At 44.3% G+C, this 26,252-nt stretch overlaps 1 protein-coding gene across 1 annotated transcript in view; it reads left to right on the forward strand.

Annotated features, from left to right (window-relative positions):
• spock2 (SPARC (osteonectin), cwcv and kazal like domains proteoglycan 2) overlaps positions 1 to 26,252 on the forward strand; it is an 86,426-nt gene that overhangs the window by 43,735 nt on the left and 16,439 nt on the right. The window contains exons 3-8 of the mRNA XM_072583529.1: positions 8,302 to 8,416; positions 13,967 to 14,072; positions 15,848 to 15,962; positions 20,838 to 20,957; positions 23,815 to 24,033; positions 25,631 to 25,693. Coding sequence (XP_072439630.1) covers positions 8,302 to 8,416; positions 13,967 to 14,072; positions 15,848 to 15,962; positions 20,838 to 20,957; positions 23,815 to 24,033; positions 25,631 to 25,693 — 738 coding nt within the window. The remainder of the gene's footprint in view (positions 1 to 8,301; positions 8,417 to 13,966; positions 14,073 to 15,847; positions 15,963 to 20,837; positions 20,958 to 23,814; positions 24,034 to 25,630; positions 25,694 to 26,252) is intronic.

Genomic DNA, 26,252 nt, shown 5'->3' on the forward strand with positions numbered 1-26,252 from the left:
TTGTGCAGTCCTTGCATGGGATTTTGTACACTACATTGGTTTTGCTCATGCTGGGTATCGGGTCCTTTGTTCTGGTGAGTTGTTGTCTGAGCGTGGCTGTTGGTTTGTGTGCTGTTATGAGTCCTAGTGGTCGCAGTAGTCTGGCTGTCAGTTCAGAAATGCTCCTGATGTATGGTAGTGTGGCTAGTCCTTTGGGTTGTCCTTAGCCACACACACAGACGACAAGCAACATGAATTCGACTGGGGCAACACTACCATTATAGGGCAAGCCAAACAGAGAACAGCCAGGGAATTCCTAGAGGCATGGCACTCATCCACAGACTCTATCAACAAACACATCGACCTGGACCCAATATACCGGCCACTACAGCGGACAGCTCGAACTGACAACCGGAAGTGGCAGAGACAGGCCACTATAAATGCCGGAGGAAACAGCACAGAAGCGCTTCACAGGAGGCTCCCAAGCACTGAGGATGTCACCTAGACAGGGGACGAAACGTTTGCAAGACAAATTCCCAGCTCGGCAAACAAAACCACAACAGACAGGAAGAAACTTTGCCCCTTGATTGACTGGGGTAGGGGGTCAGGCATAGATTTAAGGTAAGGGGCAAGAGTTTTCAAGGAGATGTGAGAAAAACTTTTTCCCCCAGAGGGTAGGAGTCTGGAACTCACTGCCTATAAGGGTCGTAGAGGTAGAAACCCTCATAAAAGTGAAGAATATTTAAATGTGCACTTGTGATACCAAGACATACATGGCTATGGGTCAAGTGCTGGAAAATGAGGTTAGAATAGTGAGATGCTTGTTTTCGTCCAACACAGACTCAGTGGGTCGAAGGGCCTCTTTTTGTGGTGTAGAACCCTTTGACTGTCATTCGCATGGGAGTTAGATGACAATTTTTATTGATGCTGAATGACATTAAGCCAGTTGGAGTCAACCGATTCAGCAGTAAATGTGCATTTTTACTTATTTATAATTGCTCTGTCTTTGCCATCCTGCCTTGTCCCCAACTTCATAAAGTTTCTGACATATCCGACATCCTGACCTTTATTACCCGGAGTTTCCCACTCTTCGGGCAGCACTTCTCTGTCGCAAAGAAAAATTGCAGGAAGATGTGGAAGATTGGGGAAATGGAACTAACTGTGAATGATCCTTCAAAAAGCCAGGGCAGATTCGATGGGCTGAATAGCCTTCTGTGGTCTACAATTCCATGAAATTATGTCAAGCTAATCAATGATTGGAGGACCAAGTGGCTAAGATTCCAATTGGTGAAGGGCACATTTCAGTCTGACATGAGTGTCTACGTATCCTGATGCCTGATGCTTTTGCCTGATACGTCAACTCTCCTGCTGGCTGACCTGCTGTGCTTTTCCAGCACCACACTCTCGACTGCATGTCTGGACCCAATATACCGGGTCTCTGTATATGGGGGTGCTCTCTGGTATGGGGGTGGATCCAGGGAACACAAAACTTATTGAATGAGAATGTAAAGAGGGAATGCAATGAGGGTGAAAGTAGGGTCTTTCTGGATGGCCATGTGGACCAACTGGTTTTCCTCAGACAATATAAAGGACAGTCCCTTTCTGATAGAACGTGGGAATGAATCATCCACCATCTCTAGCTGAGTCACCTAATTAACCACCACTTTGTCAGGCAAGGCATCTGAGAACACAGAAGTTGGGGCACCATCATCTGCACAGCAAGATCTCACAAAGAGCAATGTTTTGTTTCAGGTGATGGGCCAAATGGCCTGCTTCCATACTGTATGCTGCCTTTTCCATTTGGTCACAAGAAGCAAGAGGAGTAGGCCATTTGGCCCATTAAGCTTGCTGCACCATTATGGCTGATGGTCTTAACTCCACTTTTGTGCCAATTCCCTTAGTCAATCAGACATCAATCTAATACAGCCTGGAAGAGATTAATGAACCAGCCGCCCCTGCCCAATGGGGAAGAGAATTCCACAGATTAATGACCCCCTGAAAGAAAACAATTCCTCCTCATCTCCGTCTGAAATGGGAGATTATTTGGAAGTCTGCCTCTTTGTTCCACTCCCCTATGATAGGAAACATCCTTCCAGCACATTCTCTGTCACACCCCCTCACAATCTTTTATTTTTCATTATGATCGCCTCACTCTTCCAAACTTCAGTGAGTAAACTTTCTCAACCTTTTCTTACATATCCCAGGTATTAGCTGAGTGAACCTTCTCTGACCTGCTTCCAATCCAAGTATTGCCTTTTTAAAGAAAGGGACTAAAAGGACATTGTGTATAGAATCATAGAATCCCTAGAGTGTGGAAGCAGGCCATTTGGCCCATTGAGCCCACACTGACCCTCCGAAGAGCAGTCTGCCCAAATCCACCCCATCCCTGTAACCCTGCATTCCCCATGGCTAATCCACCCAGCTTGCATAACCCTGGACACTATGGGCGATTTAGCATGGCCAATCCCACCCTGACCTGCACTTCTTTAGACTTTGGGAGGAAAATGAAGCACCAGGCAGAAACCCAGCAGTGCTAACCACTGAGGCATCATTGCCACCTAGCCATAAGACCATAAGACATAGGAGCAGAAATTAGGCCATTCAGCCCATTGAGACTGCTCCGCCAATCAATTATGGCAGATAAGTTTCTCAACCCCATTCTCCTGCTTTCTCCCCGTAACCCTTAATCCCCTTGATACTCAAGAATCTATCTACCTCAGTCTTAAATACACTCAATGACCTGGCCCTCCACAGCCTTCTGTGGCAATGAATTCCATAGATTCACCACTCTCTGGCTAAAAAAGTTTCTCCTTATCTCTGTACTAAAAGATCTTCCCTTTATTCAAAGGCTGTGCCCTCACGTCCTAGTCTCTCCTACCAATGCAAGCACCTTCCCAACATCTACTCTGACCAGGCCATTCAGTGTTCTGTACGTTTCAATTCTTTCCCCCTGGACTCTTCTATGTCCATCGAATATAAACCCAGAGTCCTCAGATGTTCGTCATAATATAAGCTTTTCATTCCTGAGACCATTCTCATAAAACTCAGCACTTCAACAATGATACCAACAAAGCACTGTCTGTACAGCTGTAGTAATACTTTCCTATGTTCGTACTCCATCCCTCCTCTGATAAAGATCAATTTTGATTTGGGGCTAATTAGAATCTTTTACCTGAGAGAAACAATGTGACCTCATCCATTAGTAAAACAGCGCCTCCAACAGTGCAGCACTCTCTCATCTCTGCCTGTTGCTCAAGTCCTCCTGTGGGGCTTGAACCCACATCTTTTGATTCCGAGAGAAGAATTCTAACTTGAGGTTGGTTACCGCACAATAGGCACACCAAGGAAGGTGACCAGTCTCTGACTGTTGGTCATCCCTGGACACAGGGGTATGTGTTTTTAGGCAACACAGTGATATAAAAGAATCTGTATCCATTAACCTCTCAGCTGGGGAATATATTCCCAGTATCTCCTCAATTTAAATGGGATTTAATGATTATTTAATGAAGTCATTAAAATTTAAGGAGCCCTGCTTTTCTCTTTGGCTTTTAGTCAGCGCCTGCATTCAGATGTTTAGTGGCTTACGTTGCAACAATCCAACACAGCCCCTGTGGACATCACTAACTAATTTACCCTCGGTAGACCACTTACAGCAGCAGGCACATAACCTGCCTTCCTCAGGATGTTTAACGATAGCAATTTGCATTTATATAGCGTGCTTAATGCAGACTTAAATGGCCCAGGCTGTTTCACAGGAGTGTTACCAGGAATTGGATGCCAAATCAAGAAGGAGATGTTGGTCAGGTGACCGGGAGTCCGGTCTCATGGCTGGGTTGTACGGCACATCTTAAAGGAGGTGTGAGAGGCGATGGGGTTTACAGGATGGGATTTGAGAGCAAAGGGCCTGGATGACTGTAGTCTTGGCCACCCATATGGGATCGAGCGATGAAAGGGCAAGTCTGAATAACGGGAAGATGCGCCTGTTAGTCTGCAAAAGAACAGAAAGTGAGACTTTTGTCCTCAGCCCTCATTCTCCACCCCAGTCTTAACAATTATGACTCTCAAATGGACCATGTGGTGTATCACAGCGTAAGAAACCCCACAATGAAAGATAAATCCAGCTGGGACTTTAAGGGACATTGTTATCTGGAGAGTATTAGAAAGTAGATTTTGTGCTTCAGAGAGTATTGAGGTGAATAGTTTTGATAGGATTTAATGAGAGCATTGAGACACACATGAGGAAGAAAGGAATAGACAGATGTGTTGAAATCAAGATCAGAGTGGTGCTGGAAAAGCACAGCAGGTCAGGCAGCATCTGAGGAGCAGGAAAAATCAACGTCGATTTTCCTGCTCCTCGGATGTTCCTGACCTGCTGTGCTTTTCCAGCACCACTCTGATCTTGATTCTAATCTCCAGCATCTGCAGTACCCACTTTCACCTAGATGGGTTTGAAATGGTGAAATAAATGACTGAGGTTGGTGGTTCATGTGGAGTATGAGATCCAGCATGGAACGGACAGGAGGACTTGAACAACAGACTAAGCTGAGGGAGTGCTGCACTGCTGGAGACGCTGTTTTGTACTCTACCTCAAAGCAATTTTAGTAGCTGGTGTGTGGCAGCAACACATTTCAGGAACGTCACTGAGGGCTGCTTCCCCCTCCCCCCAAACCAAGTAATGAATCTTCTAATGGGGACAAAGCTCAAACAAAACTCCTCCTGATCATAGTCCTGTGGAAATTATCAGAACTCATCGGAAAGTAGCAGATACACTTACGGCAGCTGGCGATGTGTTCAGTCTCGGTGAGGCATGTGAAAAAATGTCTAGCCGATAAATTGCCCGTAGTGTTCAGGGAGGTGCAGGTTAGATGCATTGGTCACCCTAAATATAGGGTAAGGGGAATGGGTCTGGGTGGGTTACTCTTCAGAGAGTCTGTGTGGACTTGTTGGGCCGAAGGACTGGATGGATTCGATGAAGCTGCCACCATCTGAATGAACCTGCCGGCTGCCTTTTGGGTACCTAGCGTTACTTTGAGAGAATTGTTCCTTCCTCGGGGCAACGACGGGCTTCAAACTTTACAGTAGAGAATCTGAAAAGAACACAGGAATCGTGAAGAACACAGGTGATTCTGTGTATCTTGTGTTGGACATGTGCTGTTTTGCATTATCTGGTGATTCTGGACATAGTCATAGCGATGTACAGCACGGAAACAGACCCTTCAGTCCAATTAGTCCATGGCAACCAAGTATCCGAAGTTAATCTACTCCCATTTGGCAGCACTTGGCCCATATCCCTCTAAACTCTTCCTATTCATTTGCCCATCCAGATGCCAAAGAAATGTTGTTATTGTATCAGCCTCCACCCCTTCCTCTGGTAGCTCATTTCATACACGCACGATCCTCTGTGTGTAAAAGTTGTCCATTAGGTCCCTAAACCTATGCCCTCTAGTTTTGGATTCCCCTATCCTGGGTAAAAGACCTTGACTTTATCCATGCCCCCTCATGATTTTATAAACCTCTGTAAGGTCACCCCTCAGCCTCCAATGCTCCAGGGAAAACAGCCCCAGCCTATTCAACCTCTCCCGGTAGCTCAAACCCGGCAACATCATTGTAAATTTTTTCTGCACCCTTTCCAGTTTGACAGCATATTTCCTATGGCAGAGAGACCGCAATTGAATGCAGTATACTAAAAGTGGCCAAACCAATGTCCCGTACAGCCGCAACATGGCATCAGCTGTGCATCAGCTGACAAGCCTTCAGTTTGAGATCTCACAGACCCGTTCAGTCATCCCGTTCCAGTTCAAAACAACTTCAGTCCAGTGGGAACCCAGCACAACACAGCGTTAATGCCAACTGCAGAATTGGCTGCAATAATCAAACTCAGTCTGCAGTGCAGTGTTGAGTTTATCTGCAATTGCAATCAGAGAACCTTCCAGAATGAGGCCATTTGGGCCAGGCAACCCTGCTGGTTATTTGAAGGAGCGAGCCAATGAGTCTCAGAATCCACCCCCTTCCCCCAACCCCCACTCATATCTCCAAAACACTTTAGGTCTTTTTCCCTTTTTAAACATTCATTCCTCTTGAGACTGGCTATTCAGTCTGTGTCCTTTCTGGCGGTACGTGCATTGACATTAACAAAAGTGCAATGTGTTCTGAAAGAAAATGTTCTCCCCTTCTGTTTTTCTTTGCCAACATCAAGCACTTGTGACATCTAGTGTTGGCAGTTGGATTGTGACTTGGGTGTCATGTCTGAGATAGAGGGTTCTTATCTGTGTGTGACTTTGGAGGGCAATCTCAGAATTCTTAAATTTCTAGGCCAGACTGCAGTCATTGCACCCAACAGCTGATTAAACCTTGAACATTATTGTGGGTTGGCTCAGGTATTGATGCTAGACTTTACACTTAATATTCCTTCATTTACTGCCCTAATTCTGTCTTCAAAAGGCAAGGGATAGAATGACTGTTTCCCTTCGCAATCCAAGAACTGAGTCTCAACTTAAATGAGCCTTTGAAACTTGAGATTTCTCATGGTGTGGGATTGGTGACGCTCCTTTTTAAAGATAAAAAGCATTCTCCTTTTTATTCATCAAAGCAAGAATCCCATCCCCTAGAGGGAGCCAGAATTCTGGAGAACCACTGCAACCTCAGAATGTTTTCTCTCCAAATGAAGATTCCCGGCAGTGAGGGAACTGTTGTCACTTCTTGTGAAATTTCAAAAGCCTCCAAGTTATCAACAGATTCTGCCAACTGGACCCAGAGCGGTCATCAGTGGAGGGAGGGTGGGAAGGCTTGAGGGGATGGAGGGTGAGGAGACAGGGTGGGAGAGAGTGGGGAGGGGGAAGCAAGAAAGATCAAAATTTGAACTTGCTAAAAGAGAGATGTGATTTGATTTGACTTATTGTCACATGTACCGAGATATAGTACAAAGTATTGATTTGCATGCTATCCAGACAAATCATACCCTACATCAGAGTGAAGGAGCAGCACTCCAAAAGCTAGTGCTTCCAAATAAACCTGTTAGACTATATAACCTGGTGTTGTGATTTTTAACCATGTACACCCCAGTCCAACACTGGCACCTCCAAGTCATTATATTAGAATATCAGGGGAATAGAACAGAATGCAAAATATAGTGCTACAGCTACAGAGAAAGTGCAGAAAGCGGCAAACTTTACTATGCTATTTATAAGTCTGATAACAGTGGGGAACAACTTGATCTTGAATTTGGTGGTACATACCTTCAAACTTTTGTATGTTCTTCCTGATGGAAGAGGGTATAACCAGGGTGGGAGGGGTCTTTGATTATGTCGGCAGCTTTCCGGAGGCAGTTGGAAATATAGATGGCGCCAATGGATGGGAGGCTGGTTTGACTGATGGAGTGGGCTGTGTTCACAACTCTGTAATTCCTTGCGGTCTTGAGTAGAGTAGTTGCCCGACCAACCTGTGATGCTTCTGGATAGGACACTTTCTATGGTGCATCAAAAAAATTGGTAAGGATCACTGTGGACGTGCCATATTTCCTTAGCCTTCTGAGGAAATAGAGGCATTGGAGTGCTTTCTTGATGTAGCGTTGACATGGATGGACCAAGATGGGACAAAACTTCAGGACAGACTCTAAAGCCTGATTTCTAGTTGTGAGGGGAGTAGGTGAGATCAAATAAAAATTACACGTGGAATAAGTCATGTTAATATTGCTCGCACCTTGTTTGGAATAATGTCTGTAAAATACGGGCAATGGGCATAGACTGATAAAATGTAAATAATTTCATTGAGCGCCTGGAAGGCAGTTGGAGAGTGAGCTAGTGTACTCCAGGAGGAGTAAGAGAGATGCTAAAGTCATAGAGTCATACAGCACAGACCCTTCAGCCCAACTCGTCCATGCTGACCAGGTTTCCCTAACTGAACTAGTCCCATTTGTCTACATTTGGCTAATATCTCTCTAAACCTTTCCTATTCATGCACCTGTGCAAATGTCTTTTAAATGTTGTCATTGTACCCACCTCTACCACTTCCTCTTGCAGTTCATTCTACACACGACCCATCCTCCGTGTGAAAAGGTGGTCTCTTTTAAATTTAATTTTTTTTTAAAATGGTGTGCTTGCATTTTATTGGCCCCCTAACAAATAGGTTATTAGCAGGTAAAGAGGTCAGGAAGGTTATGACTTAGGAGTACCTTCAAAGAGCCAGCAAAGATGCAGTGGTCCAAATGGCCTCATTCTGGAATGTTCCCTGATTGTAGCTGCAGACATTTGGAAAGCCCAACTGTGTATTCTTGAGTATTCTCCTGTCCGTAAGTGACTATTGTGTGCTTTCTTCCCTCTGCAGCACTGGATCCCACCAAGGACCCCTGTCAAAAGGTGAAGTGCAGCCGACACAAAGTGTGTATCTCCCAGGGCCAGCTGAAGGCCATGTGCATCAGTCGCAAGAAACTACAGCACAGGTTAGATGCGCCGGGATGCCATTACGTTCTCTCACACATGCCAATGCCACTTGCTGCGAGATCTGCATAGACGTGTTTCTGGTTGTGCACATTCATACTCTGTACATGAGGGACGCTTTCCCTTCAGTAACATCACAGACAGACCCCACCCAATGAAGATGTACATCGCACCCTCCCCATTGATAAGGACATACGTGTAGATAAGTGAACGTGTGCTTCTGTTGTAGCATATGTGGAGACTTTGGGCATGGAGCTCATTTGTGTGCAATTCTTAGCATGGATGCTGTGTCACCCATGAGAATACTTGGCCCAATTACCTAGAGTGAAGGTGACCTTTGCCCTCTTGGACAACCTCCCAGCGACTGTCATGCCTCCTGCACTGTGTTGTCTAACCATCATGTGATTGTACCTGTTTGAATCCAAGCCCAACTCCCACCATCCTGCATGAGTTAATGATTTGGTTCAAAGTAAGGCAGCTTAGTCCGGCCTAGCTCACATTCCACATCGGATTGAAGGACATCTTTGTCCATTCACATCTGCGATCAATCCAATCCCACGGGTGGTGACATATCCCGAGTTAACCTTGGCACCAGGACGTGAGGGTACTGTGAGCAGCAATATGTTAATTGACTAAATTGATGAAAGAATTGTCACTTGAGTGATGACACGGCTTCTGAAGCTGGGCAGAACTTGTGTAAAAATGATCCCTGATAATGAAACCGAATCCTTTTAAAGTCAGACTCTATTGATTGTTCTGCATTATTAATGCTCTGGCTGTCTCTGCGGGAAATATAATTGTCCTCTGTATTCCAAATGTCTTGTTACGTTTGGGCAACATTGAAAATTGTTTTGGTGTGCACTTGGCAAAAGGAGAACAAATTTCCATAGACTGTTCGGGTGGTGGGCCATGAGTGGAGTCTTGGGGGGAGGTACTTGATCTCATCTTAGTTTTGGTGTCCTGAACAGGGAGCTGGTTGAGAAAGCAGATCATAGAATCCCTACAGTGTGGACATAGGCTATTTGGCCTATCAAGTCCTCACCTACCCTCCAAACAGCATCCTATCCAGACCCAGCCTCCCCTTACCCCGCCCCTATAACCTAACATCTCCCATGGCGAACCCACCTAGCCTGCATCTCCTTGGACACTGTGGGGCAATTGCCCATGACCAATCCACCCTAAATTGTGCAGCTTTGGACTGTAGGAGGAAACCAAGGCAGACATGGGGAGAATGTGGTAAATCTACACAGACAGTTGCCTAAAGTTGGGATCGAACCTGGATCCCTGGCGCTGTGAGGCAGCAGTGCTGACCACTGAGCCACCATGCTGGAGGATTGTAAACAAAATTACATAACTTTTGTTTAATGAGTGTAGGTGGAGGAAGGAACATAGATTTCTTAAAAACAGATACAGGCAATTGGTGTCCTGATAACATTAAGGTTTTAATTAACAGACTGGCATTTGGTCACTCTGTGAGAGAGAGAAAGCTCTTTGCTGGTTGGAGTTATACCAGGCACAAAGGAAGATGGTTGTGGTTGTTGGAGGTCAGTCATCTTCGCTCCAGGACATCTCTGCGGGAGTTCCCCAGGGTAGTGTCCTAGGCCCAACCACCTTCAGCTGTTTCATCAATGAAGCAAAAGTGAGGACTGCAGATGCTGGAAATCAGAGTCTAGATTAGAGTGGTGCTGGAAAAGCACAGCCAGTCAGGCAGCATCTGAGGAGCAGGAGAATCAGGACAGATGAAGGGCTTTTGCCCGAAACATCGATTTTCCTGCTCCTCGGATGCTGCCTGACTAGCTGTGCTTTTCCAGCACCACTCTAATCTAGACTCTACTTCATCAATGACTTGCCCTCCATCATGAGGTCAGAATTGGAGATGTTCGTAGGTGAGTGCATAATATTCAGTTTAAAGACTTCATTGGGATCTTTGAGGGTTTTACAGAGTGAGCAGAGAGAAGGTGTTTTTAATCATGTGAGTGTTCAAAAATGAGACACCATAAGTATAATTACCAATAAACCCAAAGAGGAATGCAGGAGAAAGTTGTTCACTCAGAGAGTGGTTAGAATGTAGAATGTCCACCACCAAAAGGAGTGGTTGTGGTGTTCAGACAAGCTCAATATATGTTGATTTGGGGAGAAGGAGGAAACAGAGTGGGAAAGTGCTCAAACACTAGCATAGACTGGAAGGGCTGAAAGGCCTGTTTCTGTACTACTATTTCTGGGTGATGATTAAGTCTGAAGCCACTGCGGCTGGAGAAATTAATTTGAACGGCTGTAACCTGTCAGAGTATTTAATGCCTATTGTAACATGTCCTATACAGGGGGTCCTCACTAGTTGTTAGAGATACATTTCAGAAAAATCTGATGGATTGCAAAAGAACAACATACAGCTATTTATTTCCCATAAGAACTGTATGAATTAATTCTGACAACACACCAAAATAATGACATAGACACAAAAGAGCTGAACCAGTAATGAAAATAGTTCCCTAATAAAATCGGGGTGGATATCAGAGCAACAGATAATGTGCACTCATTACATCAGTGTTCAATATTTCTGCTGAACTGACTTTAACTCAGACTCAACTTGTAACGGAACATTATTGGAAATTGAAATGAAGCAGAGTTGTCCTATCCAGGTGGCCTGCATTTCTATAAAGTAGCTGAACAGATCTAAAGCCATTGCTGATCAATCAATAATTGCTCTAGATAGGAACACAGAATTGTTAGATAAGAATAGACCAAGGTCCATCTAGTTCAGCTTCTACCATACTGATAAGTCGTTTGTTCCAATGATAATGGAATTCCAATGATAATGGAATTCTGGTCCAATAACAACAAACAATTATTAGCAGGGCGACACGGTGGCTCAGTGGTTAGCACTGCTGCCTCACAGCGCCAGGGACCCGTGTTCGATTCCCATCTCGGGCAACTGTCTGTGTGGAGTTTGCACATTCTCCCTGTGTCTGCGTGGGTTTCCTCCGGGTGCTCTGGTTTCCTCCCACAGTCCAAAGGTGTGCAGGTTAGGTGAACTGGCCATGTTAAATTGCCCGTAGTGTTAGGTGCATTAGTCAGGGGAGTGGATTGCTCTTTGGAGGGTCGGTGTGGACTTGTTGGGCCAAAGGGCCTGTTTCCACATTGTGGGGAATCTAATCTAATCAATGAGAAAATATTTCAAGATATGAGGTGAGACCAAGGCAATGATGGAGAACTTTGAAATCCATAATTCACCTGTTCCTTCCAAGTACACTATACTTACTTCATGTCATGACCGACATGTATTATTCCATGGTGTTAGTTTCTGAACCTGCGTGTCACTTGTGGTTAGAACCAGATAGAACTGATCAGTTTACCAACTGCCTGTTCCTTTGATTGGCCACTTGCTCACTGATGGGTTGACTGAGGTAATAGGTCAAGTTAATGGTTGCCAATACCACCCCCACTCGAAATTCCCTCTTGGTGCATCTCCTTGGGTAAGCGTCTTGTTGTTGTTCTGGTACAACATGTTGGAAGTGAATATCTTTAGCATCTTGAGGTGGCTGGAATGGGCACGCAGTTTGTCAGCATGTATTCTCAGTGAGAACAGCAGACGATACGGAAAATCTCAATAATTGTTTTATGATTTGTGTCCTTCACAAAAATAGTAATTCAATCTTTGAATCTGCATCACAGAAAGAGGCCATGTGGCCCTTTGTATGTTGCAACTTCTTCCATTAACTGTTCCATTATAATCCTTCTTCCCCGTATCATTTTTTTTGTCATTAATCCCACTAAAATAACTGCACAGAGTCCCTGTGTCATGTTATTCTTATCTTCGTATTTAAATTTTAAGTACCGTCAGTTCTGCTATAGCGCGCCTTTGATTAACGTGAATGGATTGGAACGTGATTGGGTGAGTAGGGAAGGCTGTTTCTAAAACGCAAACTGTTGAAGTGTGCACTGGCTGTAACATGAGTACATCGCTAACACCTCCAGTGTATTTGTATATCGTGGCTTCGCTCAGGAACACACTGCCACATTCTGGAAGAAATTACTGTACTCTAATCTCTGCTGCGTTTAGAATCCGAGACGATTACAATGCAGAAAAAAAGCCCTTCGGCCCATTGTGTCTGTGCCTGTCAAAGTCAACCACCTAGCTATTCTGATCCCATTTTTCCAGCAGTTGGTTTTGCAAGTGCACATAGAACATAGAACATCACAGCGCAGTACAGGCCCTTCGGCCCTCAATGTTGCACCAACCTGTGAAACCAATGTGAAGCCCATCTAACCTACACTATTCCATTATCATCCATATGTTAATTCAATGACCATTTAAATCTCAGTGTTCTGATAGTTTCTGCCTCCACCACCCATACAGGCAGTGAGTTCCAGATTCCCAGCATCCTCTGGGTGACAAATCATTTTCTTCACATCTCCTCGAAATCTTCTGACCTTTAAATCTGTGCCCCTTGGTCATAGAATTGTAGACTCCCTATAGTATGGAAGCAGGCCATTTGGCTCATCGAGTCCACACTGATGCTCTGAAGAGCATCCCACCCAGATCCACACCCCTACAATATCCCCATGACCCTTCATTTCCCATGGCTAATCCAAATGGCCTGTGTATCCCTAGACACTATGGGACAATTTAGCATGGCCAATCCACCTGTCCAGCACATTTTTGGACTGCAGGACGAAACCGGAGCACCCAGAGGAAATCCACACAGACACGGGGAGAATCTGCAAATGCCAACCAATAACTAATTCAGCAAACATAGTTGGCAGGAGGGTCATTGATCCCTTCATCAAGGGGAAAACATTCATTACTGTCTACCTTATCTATGCCCCTCATAATTTCAGTCATGTCACCCCCGCCCCAATCTCCTCTGCTCCAATGAAAACAACTCCAGTCTGTTCAATCTCTCCTCCATAATTAAAAAAAACTGTCCAGCCCAGACAATATCCTGGTAAATGTCCCTTTGCACCCTCTGCAGCGCTATCATATTCCTCGTAAAATGTGGATTCCAGAACTGCACACAATACTGTAGCTGTGGCTTAACCAGTGTTTTATTGTCATTGCCATTGCTACTAACCACAATAAAGCTTTTAAAAATATATTCCTGATTTTCCCTCTAATAATACTGAACTGGGTGACCTCACAATCTTCTCCATCTTGTACAGTTGAAAATCTTTGTAGTTAAAAACCACACAACATCAGGTTATAGTCCAACAGGTTGATTTGAAATCACCAAGCTTTTGGAGCACTGCTCCATCGTCAGGTAGCTAGTGGGGCAGGATCATAGGACACAGAATTTATAGTAAAAGATCAAGGTGTTAGACAATTGATGCGATGTATTGAATAAACCTAGATTACTGTCAATGTTTAGAATGGTTTTCATGGTTTTGAAAACCTGGACGAAAATATTCCCTATTTCCTGATTCTCTGGAAACAGAATTGAAGGTGCTCAGTTACATAGCAGAGTTATAAAGGGAAGGTTTTTAACCTTTTTTTTCAATAAGGGTGCACTGGTTTTTCTGCAGATATTCCTCACTGCTAATTTCTTTCGTTTCAGAATCAAGCAGTCTTCCCTGGGGCACGTGGACAACACTTGCAAGCCATGCCAAGCAGATCAGGTGGAACCTGTGTGTGGCTCAGATGGTCACACCTACTCATCGCAGGTAGGACTGGTATTCCGGAGCTCCCTGGATGGAGCGGAGCGGGTTTCCCTGGAATTCTGACAGAACGTTGTAACTTCCAAAGGGGACCAGGAGAAATGCTGGAAGGAGCCATGGGAAAGAGAGGCACATGGATAGCTATGTCAAAGAGTTGGCATGGGCTTGATGGACCCAGTGGCCATAACACCATATAACGCAGGAGTCAAAGCAGGCCATTCAGCCCATTAAGCTCTGCCATTCAGTGAGATCAAGCCTGATCTGATTATCTTCAACTCCACTTTCCTGCCTTTTCCCTATAACTCTCAATTCTCTCACTGATTAAAGATCTGTCTATCTTAATCCTTAATGACCAAGCCTACATAGCCCTCTCTGTTAAAGAATTCCACAAATTTTTCCTCACCTCTGTTTTACTCTGGGATAGAATTCATTGAATCCCCTACAGTGTAGAAACAGGCCATTAGACCCAACAAGTCCATACTGAGCCTCCGAAGAGTATCCAACTCAGATCCAGTCCCCTACTCTGACACTCCGTATTTGCCCCTAACCAACGCACTTAACCTCCACATCCCTGAACACTACGGCCAATTTCCCATGGCCAATCCACCCTAACCCACACATCTTTGGACTGTGGGAGGAAACCCACGCAGACACGGGGAGAATGTGCAAACTCCACACAGACAGTCGCCCGAGGATGGAATGGAACCCGGGTCCCTGGTATTGTGAGGTAACAGTGCTAACCATTCAGCCACCATGCTGCAGTATCCCTCTCCTGTTAGTTTTCTCTCAGATAAAGGCCCATCTCACAGAGGGAAGCCTCCTCTCTCCATCTACCTGTGAGACTCCCTATGAAGGCCCAATCTCCTCATAAGAAAATCTGTGCCTGGGATTAGCCGAGTGAACCTTTTCTGGACTGCCTTCAATGCCAGTATATTCTTACTTTAGATAATGGACCCAAACCTGTTCATAGTATTTTCCATGAGATCTGAATAGTGCCTTACATAGTTTTAGCAAGACCTTTTTTTATCCTCCATTCCCTGTTAAATAAAGGTCAAAGTTCTACTTGCCTTCCCTATTACCCACACTACAGGGGCATGGTAGTTGAGTGGTTAGCACTGCTGCCTCACAGCACAAGGGACCTGGGTTCAATTCCAGCCTCAGGTGACTGTCTGTTTGCACATTCTTCCCATGTCTACATGGGTTTCCTCCCACAGTCCAACAATGTGTAGGTTAGATGGATTGGCCATGTTAAATTGCCCGATAGTGTTCAGGGATATGCAGGCTAGGTAAATTAGCAGTCGAAAATGTGGAGTTACAGGGCTAGGATGGGGTGTGGATCTGGATGGAATGCTCTTCAGAGGGTCTGTGCAGCCTCAATGGGCCAAATGGCCTCTACCTGCAAGTAGGGATTCTATGCAGTACCACATGGTAGGCTATTGTGTCAGGGGTAGTATATTAACATGGTAACTAACAGAAGACGAGAAAGTTTGTGGTATTGTTCCATTTGTGACTGTTTGTCATGGATGCTCTGGGTTTACACCCAACATCAGTGCACTGACCCAGAATCAAAATAACCTTCTGTGAGAGAAAACTAACAGGAAAGAATTGAAAGGAATTCAAAACCATAATCGCGGTATTCCATTAATTAGCTGACAACTCTTTCCAAAGTGGGTGAATCCACAGAGTAGGTGCAGTTGAATTCATCCGTTGACTTGTTCTAACCCCTCTTCTTCCCTCCCTCTCTGTCTCTCTCTCTCCCTCTCAATTCTCTCTCTCCACAGTGTAAGCTGGAGCTACAGGTCTGTCTCACTGGGAAACAGCTCAACCAGCAGTGTGAAGGCAAATGTCCATGTCCAACAGAGCGCACTCCGACCTCTGACCCTGCAAGCAAGTCAGGTGAATATCAGCTGTGGGCATAGAGCTCCAATGATAGTGACGATGATCAGCTAGGCACAAGTATAAACCAACCATTGCTCCAAGCCTATTGCCAATAGACCCTCACTATTCAAGATGGCAATTGATAGATTTTGAGTGGTGTGGGGAAAGGGCAGAAAAATTGAACTGGTTTAAAACGTCAGCCATGATTGTATTGAATGATAGAATAGGGTAAGGGGTCACGTGGCCAACTCATGCTCCTATTTCTTACATTCTTAACTAATTCACCCAGGCAAATGCAGGTTAGTGACAAAAAATGTATTTGTTGATAACAAGCCAAGATTTCTTTTTCTGAAAATTATACCCATATTCATTAGATTTCTGAAAGTACTCTACAAAACATATTGAGTTATAAAGAACAGACAATAAAATTCAACATGTCCTCCTGCATCATTATATGCCTCAATCCAACTATAGTACTCATAATGTTTACAACATACGTTCTGTGTCAGGTGCAAGCCTTCGATAGTGTTGTTGATAAGAGAGACCTATGGGTTCAGGCACATAATTCTTTGAAGTTTGCATCAGATGTTGACAGGGTGGTGAGGAAAATGGTTGGCATGTTTGCCTTCATTGTTCAGGCCTTTGAGTGCAGGAGTCGGGGCATCATGTTGAGGTTGTACAAGACATTGGTGAGGCCTCTTCTGGAGCACTGTGTCCAGTTCTGGTCGCCCTGTTATAGGAAGGATATTATTAAGCTGGAGAGGATTCAGGAAAGAGTTGTTGCCGGGAATGGAAGGTTTGAGTTATAGGGACAGGCTAGATTGGCTGAGACTATTTTCACTGGAGCGGAGGAGGTTGAGGGGTAACCTTATAGAGGTTTTTCAAATCAAGAGAGGTTTGTACAAGGTAAATAGCAGATGTCTTCTCCCTAGAGTGGAGGATTTCAAGACAAGGGGCATATTTTTAATGTAAGAGGAGAAAGATTTGAAAAGGACATGAGGGGCAATTTCTTTACACTGAGGGTGGTTAGTGCGTAGAATAACTTCCAGAGGAAGTGGTAGATTTGGGTACAGTTAAAACATTTAAAAGATATTTGGATAAGTTCATGAATAAGAAATATTTGGAGGGATATGGGCCAGGAGCAGGTAGGTGGTGGGACTAGTTTAGTTTGGGATTATGGTTGGCATGGACTGGTTGGGCTGTTTTCATGCTGTACGTCTCTATGACTATGACCTGATGATAAATCATTTCAAATTGAAAATTACAGTAAGTGCAATAGAATTAAACTTTTCTCTATACAGCCTGTTTCATTCTGAGATCCTTCAACATAATTTTGATATTATCAGGTATAGGTTAATGGGGGTTAAATGAAAATTCAGGGCAAGCAGATCATCCATGATCTTGTGAATGTCAGCACTGGCCCAAGGGGCTAAATGGACTACTCCAGCTGCTAATTCCATTCTTTCAATGTTACAGGTTCAAGATGTTATTAGTTTGTGGTACCCTGTGGCTGAAAGGCTTGAGGTTGTGATCATTTCCAACTCTTTATTTCCCAAAAAGATGTTATCTTCATAATATTTGTCCAAACAATTTACAAAACCATTTCAACTTAAATCTCATTGAATTTGCAATAATATTCAACTTGTCCCCATCCAGTGTGTTTTTCTTTCCAAATAATTGATGTCATTCATAAAATTAGGAACAAATTTAGGAGAACACTTCAGCTTGAACCTTGTAGAATTTGCAGCAACATTCAACTAATCCCCGTAGTGTACAAGGGGCTGGACGCTGTAGAAATACTTGGGCTGCCTGCCTCACATTGTAAGTCAAGAGGATTGAAAATATATTCAGGCGAATCAATGTGGAGCATGAAAACAAAATACATCCGTTGCACTTTCTCTCGTTTAAATAGTGATTTGGTCGTACAGGACCCGAGTATTGCTGTAAAAGGACACATTTTCTTGACAATTACATTTGTGCACTCATCAGGACATTTTCCAAGAATACCAATTTGACGGGAGAACCAATATTCATACTACCTGAGGGGAGAGTGCTGATTTGTTGGCATGTGAACTCTGATTGGTAGAAGCCATGCCAAGGAAATTGTATTAATCAATGCTGACTGACAGCTAACTGCCAAACTTTGTTTAAATTTTAACCCAGTGAGGCTGACTTTAATCGGTCAGGGCATTGACCTGAAAATTGAGCTAACGAATGATTGTCATAAAATTTAAAAAGCAGAAATTGCTGGAAAAGCCCTCAGCAGCATGTGTGTCGAGAGAAATCAGGTTACCGGACTCAAAACGTTAACTCTGATTTCTCTGCACAGATGCTGCCAGATCCTGCTGAGCTTTTCCAGCAACTTATGTTTTTATTTCTGATTTACAGTATCTGCAGTTGTTTTGGTTTGTAATGGCTGCCATCTGTTTAGTTGAGTTGAAGCAGGTGGAGTATGTGTACATGTATTTTCTGTCTGTGTATTAATGTGTGTAACTTCCAAAATGCACAAGCTCAGCTGACAATCTTCATGAGTGCAAGATTAAACACTTCGACCATGTGTCCTTTTTTTAGCAATGTGCGATCTCTGATGTCTAATTTGGATTGTTGTCAGCTTCAGACTGTATATCTGACATGAAATGCATTTTGTAAACATTATGTCTATTGCAATCATATCAGGTGGAACACTGTACCTGGTGTACAAGCCAGCATTTAACCCTGTGACTATACCATCTCGCTGTTCCCAGCAGCATTCCCAGCATCAGGAGCCAAATTCCCGTTTAACTATCAACACACCATTTTTACTTCTCCTTTGCGCTTATCCGAGATCAACCTTTTGAAGAACGATGCTAGAGTCAGAAAAAAAAATTTACATCTTAGTGGGACCAGCAGGGTAGCTCTTTTGGGAGCCAGTACAAACACGATGGGTCAAATGGCTTTGTTCTGTACTGTAAAATTCTCTGATTCCATCTCGGCTACAGTTAGGCTACCATTTAAGTTCTGTCTCTATTTGTACACTTGTGTACATGGGTCTCAATGTTCCTTTATTTTTATCCAACTAAATAAACCCTAATTTTCACTTTGTTCATATCTAAAAATCATTTACCCTGAGAAATGGTTGTGAATGTTTAATTATATAACTTCAAATCTCACTCTAGACCCCAGGATTTGAGTACCCAATTGAGGCTAGGCTAGACACTTGAATTCTGCATTTGAATAGCCAATTGCATGAAATAATTATTCTGACCTCTAGTCTAGGCTTCCAGTGCTCTTCCTAATGTTGCATGAACATTGGAACAGGAGTAGGCCATTCAGCCCCTCAAGCCTGTTCCACCATTCAATGAGATCATGACTGATCTATGGCCTGTCTCTCTATAGCTTCCCTTGGCCCATATCCTTTAGTACATCTGCTGAACAAAAATGTATCTATCTCAGATGTAAAATTATTGACTGATCTTGCATCCAAAGAGCATGTGCAAGAGCATTCCAAGCATCTCCCACCCTTTGTTGTGTAGAAATGCTTCCTAACGTCTCTCCTGAACCATATGGCCCTAATTCTCAGACTATGCCCCCTAGTTCTATAATCTCCAACTAGTGGAAATAGTTTATCTTTACCCTGTCTTTTCCTGTTAATGTCTTGAAGATTTCAATCAGATCACCCCATCGCCTTCTAAATTCTTGAGAAAACAGACCTAATTTGTATAATCTCATAAAGTAACCCCTGAAATCCAGATATCATTGTCGCCACTTAGGTTGTACTGCCTTCTAGGCCAATATCTCCTTCCTAAAGTGTGGTGCCCAGATAAATTTAATATCCCTCGGTCATTAATTGTGTATTCCATAACTTTGGATTTGTCATTTGCCAATTGGTGCACCAAGAATTAGTGCAAATATTTTTTGAACTGTTCTTAAATACAGTATTAAAATGTGGACATGGAAATTGGTAACACTAAACAAGACTCACTCCATCTAATCTGTCTATCATCATCCTGGGATTTGTGCGATGTTGATGATTGGAGTGCCTAATCGCTATCCATGAGCCTGCAATAGATTTAGACATAGAATCATAGAATCTCTACAGTGTGGAAATAGGCCATTTGGCCCAACAAGTCCACACTGACCCTCCAAAGATTAACCCACCCAAACTCATTCACCTACCCTATTACTCTACATTTTGTGGGTGGCACGGTGGCACAGTGGTTAGCACTGCTGCCTCACAGTGCCAGAGATCTGGGTTCAATTCCCACCTTGGGCGACTGTCTGTGTGGAATTTGCACATTCTCTCCATGTCTGCATGGGTTTCCTCTGGGTACTTCGTTTTCCTCCCACAGTCCAAAAGATGTGCAGGCTAGGTGAATTGGCCATGCTAAATTGCCCGTAGTGTTAGGTGTAGGGGAATGGGTCTGAGTGGGTTGCTTTTTGGAGGGTCGATGTGGACTTGTTGGGCCGAAGGGCCTGTTTCCACACTGTAAGTAATCTAATCTTACCCCTGACTAGTGTACCTAACCTACACATCCCTGAACACGGCCAACTCACCTAATCTGCACATGAGATGGGAGGGACAGAGAGCAAGGGAGCTCGAGATAGCGCAGAGGTGAAGCCGTGTTTTTGCCCATTTTAAAAGATGCTCATTTTCATTGACTTTGGTTGAGTTCAGATCTGTTGTATAGCAGATGATCCAAGGGCTTGTTTCCCCTTGTTCCCACACTCATCCAAATGTTTAATTTTGACTCTCACAGGTGTATTGTTCTTCTTGAGCATACTTCACTGACAGCGCATCATCTCTTTCACTGACAGTGTAAGAGTTCAGATTTCGCATCCCCATGTCTCAGAGTATCGATGATGCGACACACTCCACAAGTAATTGCATCATTGGCTCTCTCCTTTCCTCTCCAGCTGACTGCACCGGCCAGGATCTGGCAGATCTCGGCGATCGACTCCGGGACTGGTTCCAGTTGCTGCGTGAAAATGCGAAACAGAACAGTTCAGGGAGACCTGGGAGCAGTGCATCCAGTGGTAAGCTTCAGAGAGATTCTCCCAGCAGCTAGAACAGGCTGCACTCAGAGCAAGACATTGATTGGTACAAATTGCACATACTATCATAGGCAATGTGTTATGGACCAGACCCCGCCTCAAAATATTTTAAGAAGATAGCCTAGAGCCTGACATTATCTTATTTTAAAGGCAATTGTACTGTTCCCGATGCAATCTGGATGGTCAAACTATTTGACGTAAAGAAAAACAATTTATTTAAACACTGCGGTTATAAAGAAAGAGGAATTTAGAATAACAACTCTTTCGGAACACTTAACAGAATAATAGATACAGTAACAATTACTAATTCATTGTTCCAATATTGTAACATCCCATAACCACACCCTTTGGCAAAAAGGAAAAATCGGAGGGAGTGACAGCCAAGAGACATTCACTGAAGCTTCCGATTCTGTCGAGATGCCAACTGCTCCTGTCTAAAGCTGAACCGAAAACTAAAAACAAACTAGAGAGCCTGGTCTGTGAGAGCTGGCCATGCCCACCCAGGCTGCTTCTATTGTTCCAACCTTTTTAAAAAAAACCCAAGGACTCACCAGCTGTTTACTCAAGTGATCTTCAGTAACTGGCTCTGCTCCTCTGCCTAAAAAATGTGTTGCTGGAAAAGCGCAGCAGGTCAGGCAGCATCAAAGGAGCAGGAGAATCAACGTTTCGGTACAAATCACACAACACCAGGTTATAGTCCAACTGGTTTAATTGGAAGCACTAGCTTTCGGAGCGTCGCGCCTTCATCAGGTGGTTCATCACAGCTAACTGATGAAGGAGCAGTGCTCCGAAAGCTAGTGTGCTTCCAATTAAACTTGTTGGACTATAACCTGGTGTTGTGTGATTTGTAACTTTGTACACCCCAGTCCAACACCGGCATCCCCGAATCAAACAAAGCAGTTAGTCCCATCGCTCCTCCTGTAACCACTATCACTGCCCTGCTTATCTCTCCTTTAACCATTAATGCAATTCCTTTTTAGGGGTTATTATTGAATCGCTATCCACCACATCCTCAGGAAGAGCAGTCTAATTCCTAAACACTCTGTATTCTCCAAATGTCACACTAGTTAAAAATCACCTTAGACCTACCCTGTCAAACAACCATGTAAAAGGAAGGAAAACACTGTTGGGTAGTTGTGTGTTTTCCACAACAGTATAAGTACAATTCAAGCTTAGGTACAATGCATTCTAGCCTGATACCAGCACCAGTACAGCTACTGTGTGTTGTAACCATGCAGTAACATTAATATGTTTCTTGTTGGTTTTCTTCTATTCTTTCATGGGACGTGAGGCCAGCATTTGTTGTCCACCTCGAATTGTTCCTGAACCAAGAGGCTTCCCAGGTCACTTCAGAGGGCAAACTTGTTTGACAAAGTTAAAAATCACATAACACCAGGTTATAGTCCAACAGGTTTTTTTGGAAGCACTAGCTTACAGATTGCTGCTCCTTCATCAGGTAGCTCCTTCATTCAGCTACCTGATGAAGGAGCAGTGCTCTGAAAGCTAGTACTTCCAAATAAACCTGTTGGACTATAATTAGGTGTGTGATTTTTATCTTTGTTCATCCCAGTCCAACACCGGCACCTCCATATTTTGTTTGACAGAGCCAGTGAAGAATATAAGACTATTCTATGATGTCTTCTATGATTCTAGGATGTCACCTGGACAGGGGTCGAAACGTCTGCAACACAAATTCCCAGCTCGGTGAACAGAACCACAACTATTCCATGATTCCATGAACTCGTATATTTCACTAAGATCTTTATCCATGATGTGGAGGTGCTGGTGTTGGACTGGGGTGGACAAAGTCAGAAGTCACATGGCACCAGGTTATAGTCCAACAGAGTTATTTGCAATCACGGGCTTTCGGCGCGCTGCCCCTTCATCAGGGTGAAGTGGTGACAAAGGGACAGCGCTCTGAAAGCTTGGGATTGCAAATAAACCTGTTGGACTAGAACCTGGTGTCATGTGACTTCTGACTCTGTCCACCCCAGTCCAACACCAGCACCTCCACCTGGTGTGGTGCAACCTAAGATCTTTAGAGTAAGGGGGGGGGGAGAGGATTGTAACATGGAATTCAAGAACATTTCACCAATTACATTCCAAATTTTGGACTGGGTTTGACTTGGTCTGTCTCCACATTGCAGTACCATTTCTCATGCCCGTCCACGGAAATGCAGCCCTCAATCCAAAGGAACCCTTAAAAAGACCATCCGGCCATTCATCCAATTGTGGGAACTTATTATGCACAGCATGACTACTATATTCACTAACGTGTGCATCTTGCACCTCCATATTAGATAGGATTTGGTTTTGGCACAGTAAAATCCCCACAATAGGCTGAAGTCTAGCCAATTGAGAGAGTCCAAGTCAACCTAGAAATTTCAGTGTATTCTCTCAGAGAATGTTTCTGCTGGGAAATGGCCGAATGGTATTACCGCTGGGCTGTTCATCCAAAGAGCCAGGGAATGTTCCATGGATCCGGGTTTGAATCCTGCCTCAGCAGATGGTGGAACTTGGATTCCAGTGAAATTCTGGAAGTAAGAGTCTAATGGTGACCATGAATCATTTGTCAGGAAAATCCCTTCTGGTTCATGAATATCCCTTGGGGAAAGATACTGCTGTCCTCCCCGGTGTGGCTTCTGTGTGACTCCAGACCCACAGCAATGGGGTTGGCTCTTAACTACCATCTTGGCAATTAGGCAATAAATGTTGGCATTGCCAGTGGCACCCTCATCCCATGAATGAATAAAGTAAAATAGTGTCTTGGTTTACCTTAGGATTTGCTTTATTTCTTAGTCATAACTAGCTTCTCTCTTTTTTTTTCTCTCTGGTGAAGTGTTGGATAAGAATATGGTGGCCAGCTGCAGGGATTCAGTTGGTTGGATGTTTTCCAAGCTGGATACGGATGTGGACCTGTTCCTGGATGAGGCAGAGCTTGCAGCCATCAATCTGGACAAATATGAAGTCTGTGTGAGACCCTTCTTCAACTCCTGCGACACCTACAGAGACGGGCATGTTTCCATGGCTGAATGGTGCTTCTGCTTCTGGAGGGAAAGTAGGTGTTGCCGTGATACTAATGTCAGTGTTGGTAGGTGGACCCTTCCTTCACCAGTCAACGTCCACCCAATGTTTTATGAAATGTGCCCAAATTCAACTGGATGGGTTGACTTCCAACAAGGCAAACCCTGTTTCAGCAATAACACAGTTTCAGTTTTCATTGTATTGAACTGAATCATTTCCTCTTGCTGCCTCTCCCCCTCTCCTTTCGTAACCGCCCCCACACATTTGTGCCAGTCTCTCCGCTGATTTCTTCCAGTTGATGTTTTAGAATCATAGAATCCCTGTAGTCTGGAGGCAGGCCTTTCAGCCCATCAAGTTCACACCAACCCTCCAAAGTGCATCACCACACAAGCCCCACCCCCTGTATTTCCCATGGCTGACCCATCTAGTCTGTATATTCCTGGACACTATGGGCAATTTAGCATGGCCAAACCACCCTAATGTGCACATCTATGGGCTGTGGGAGGACACTGGAATACCTAGAGGGTACCCACTGTTGTGGACCAGGCCAGACCCCTCAAAACTTTCAGGAGAGTAGCCCAGGCCCTAACTTTGCTAATTTTTTTAAGCAGGCGTAAAGTGGATATTCCAGGAGTGATGCAGCTGGTCAAACCACTTAGTTTTAAACAAATCAGAATTTATTTACAAGATTACCAAATGAAACACAAACAAAGGAGAACATAATATAGAATAACTTAACCTAGCTGAAAACCCAACAAATTTTCCCAACTTAGTGATGCTGTTCCAAATGCTTGCAACCTTCCCCATAAACACCCCTATGCACAAAAGGTAAAATCAAACACAGGGTCTTACAAGAGAGATGTCAGAGAGAGAGAGAATCGACCTGCATGGACCTGCTTGGGTCCAGCAGCTTCACAACTGCCTGCTTGTTAAAACCAAACCAAACCAGAGAAAAGCTGACCAGGCAGAACTGGCCACTCCCCTTCCATTGTACCTGTGTTTTTTTTTGTCAAAACTCGAAAGCCCTTTTCCTGAGGCAGTATCTGTTAACTATAATCAAATGGCCCTAAAACTCTTCAAAACCTAGACTTTTCGGAATCACTGCTTTTCCGACCTCTCTGAAAAAGAAGCCAAGGACAGTATATCCTTGTTAAAGGGGCAGCGCTGTCACACCACCCAGACACAGGGAGAATGAGCAAACTTCCCCCGAGGCTATAATCAAACCTGGGTCCCTGGCACTGTGAGGCAGCACTGAGTCACTGTGCCAGTCTTTTCTGAATTTTCAATCTTGTGGCTATTTTTCCAGTTCTGGCCCCTTGTCCATCTCCAGTTTTAGTCATTCCATCATTGTTCAGATCATTGGACTCTAAGCTGTGGAATGCCTGTCTGAACCTTCCTGACTCACTTAGAAACATCGAAAATAGAGAAAGGTGTAGGCCATTCGGCCATTTGTGCCTGGTCAGCTCTCCCTCCCTCCCTCCCTCCTGAAAACCAACCTCCCCATCTCTCCTGCTGTCTCCTCACAAGCTGTGATTCGCAGAGTGCTCCTGTGAAGGGTGTGCTGGTGTTTTCACTGGATGTGGAATAATGCTGTTGGTTTATCAATTAATGTTCTCTTTGTGTTGACACAGAGCCCCCCTGCCTGGCTGAGCTTGAGAAGATCCAACTGCAAGAGGCGGTGCGGAAAGTGCCTGGTGAGTCTCGGCTGGAGACTGTCATCTTTTTTCATTAGCTCACAGCCTCCAGATTGCAAATCGCAGCTAAGTGAACTTTTCTGTGCAATTAACTGCCAAGGAACCTCAGCTCTGCAGTGCACACAGAAAGATGGAAATGCATCAAAACTGCATGCTTCTGAAAAGTCTTTGAATTCCCACAGTGCAGATAGAGGCCATTCAGCCCATCAAGTCTGCACCAACCTTCTGAAGGGCATCTGTCCCAGACCCCTATCCCCACCTTTCCCAGGCCTAACCCATCTAATCCTGCACATTTCTGGACACTATGTGCAATTTCCCATGGCCAATCCTGTGCATCTCTGGAATATGGGAGGAAACCCGAGCACCTGGAAAAAACCCCCAAAGACACAGGGAGAATGTGCAAGCTCCACACGGATAGTTAGCTGAAGGTAGAATTGAACCCAGGACCCTGGCGCCGTGAGGTAGTAGTGTTAACCACTGAGCCACTGTATTGCAGAAGGCTGAGAAGAGATCTGATTTCAAAATCATGTGCAATCTAGATAGAATAGACAGGGAAAAG

Source organism: Chiloscyllium punctatum, chromosome 13, assembly GCF_047496795.1.
Source record: "Chiloscyllium punctatum isolate Juve2018m chromosome 13, sChiPun1.3, whole genome shotgun sequence".
In the NCBI taxonomy this organism is placed as follows: domain Eukaryota; kingdom Metazoa; phylum Chordata; class Chondrichthyes; order Orectolobiformes; family Hemiscylliidae; genus Chiloscyllium; species Chiloscyllium punctatum.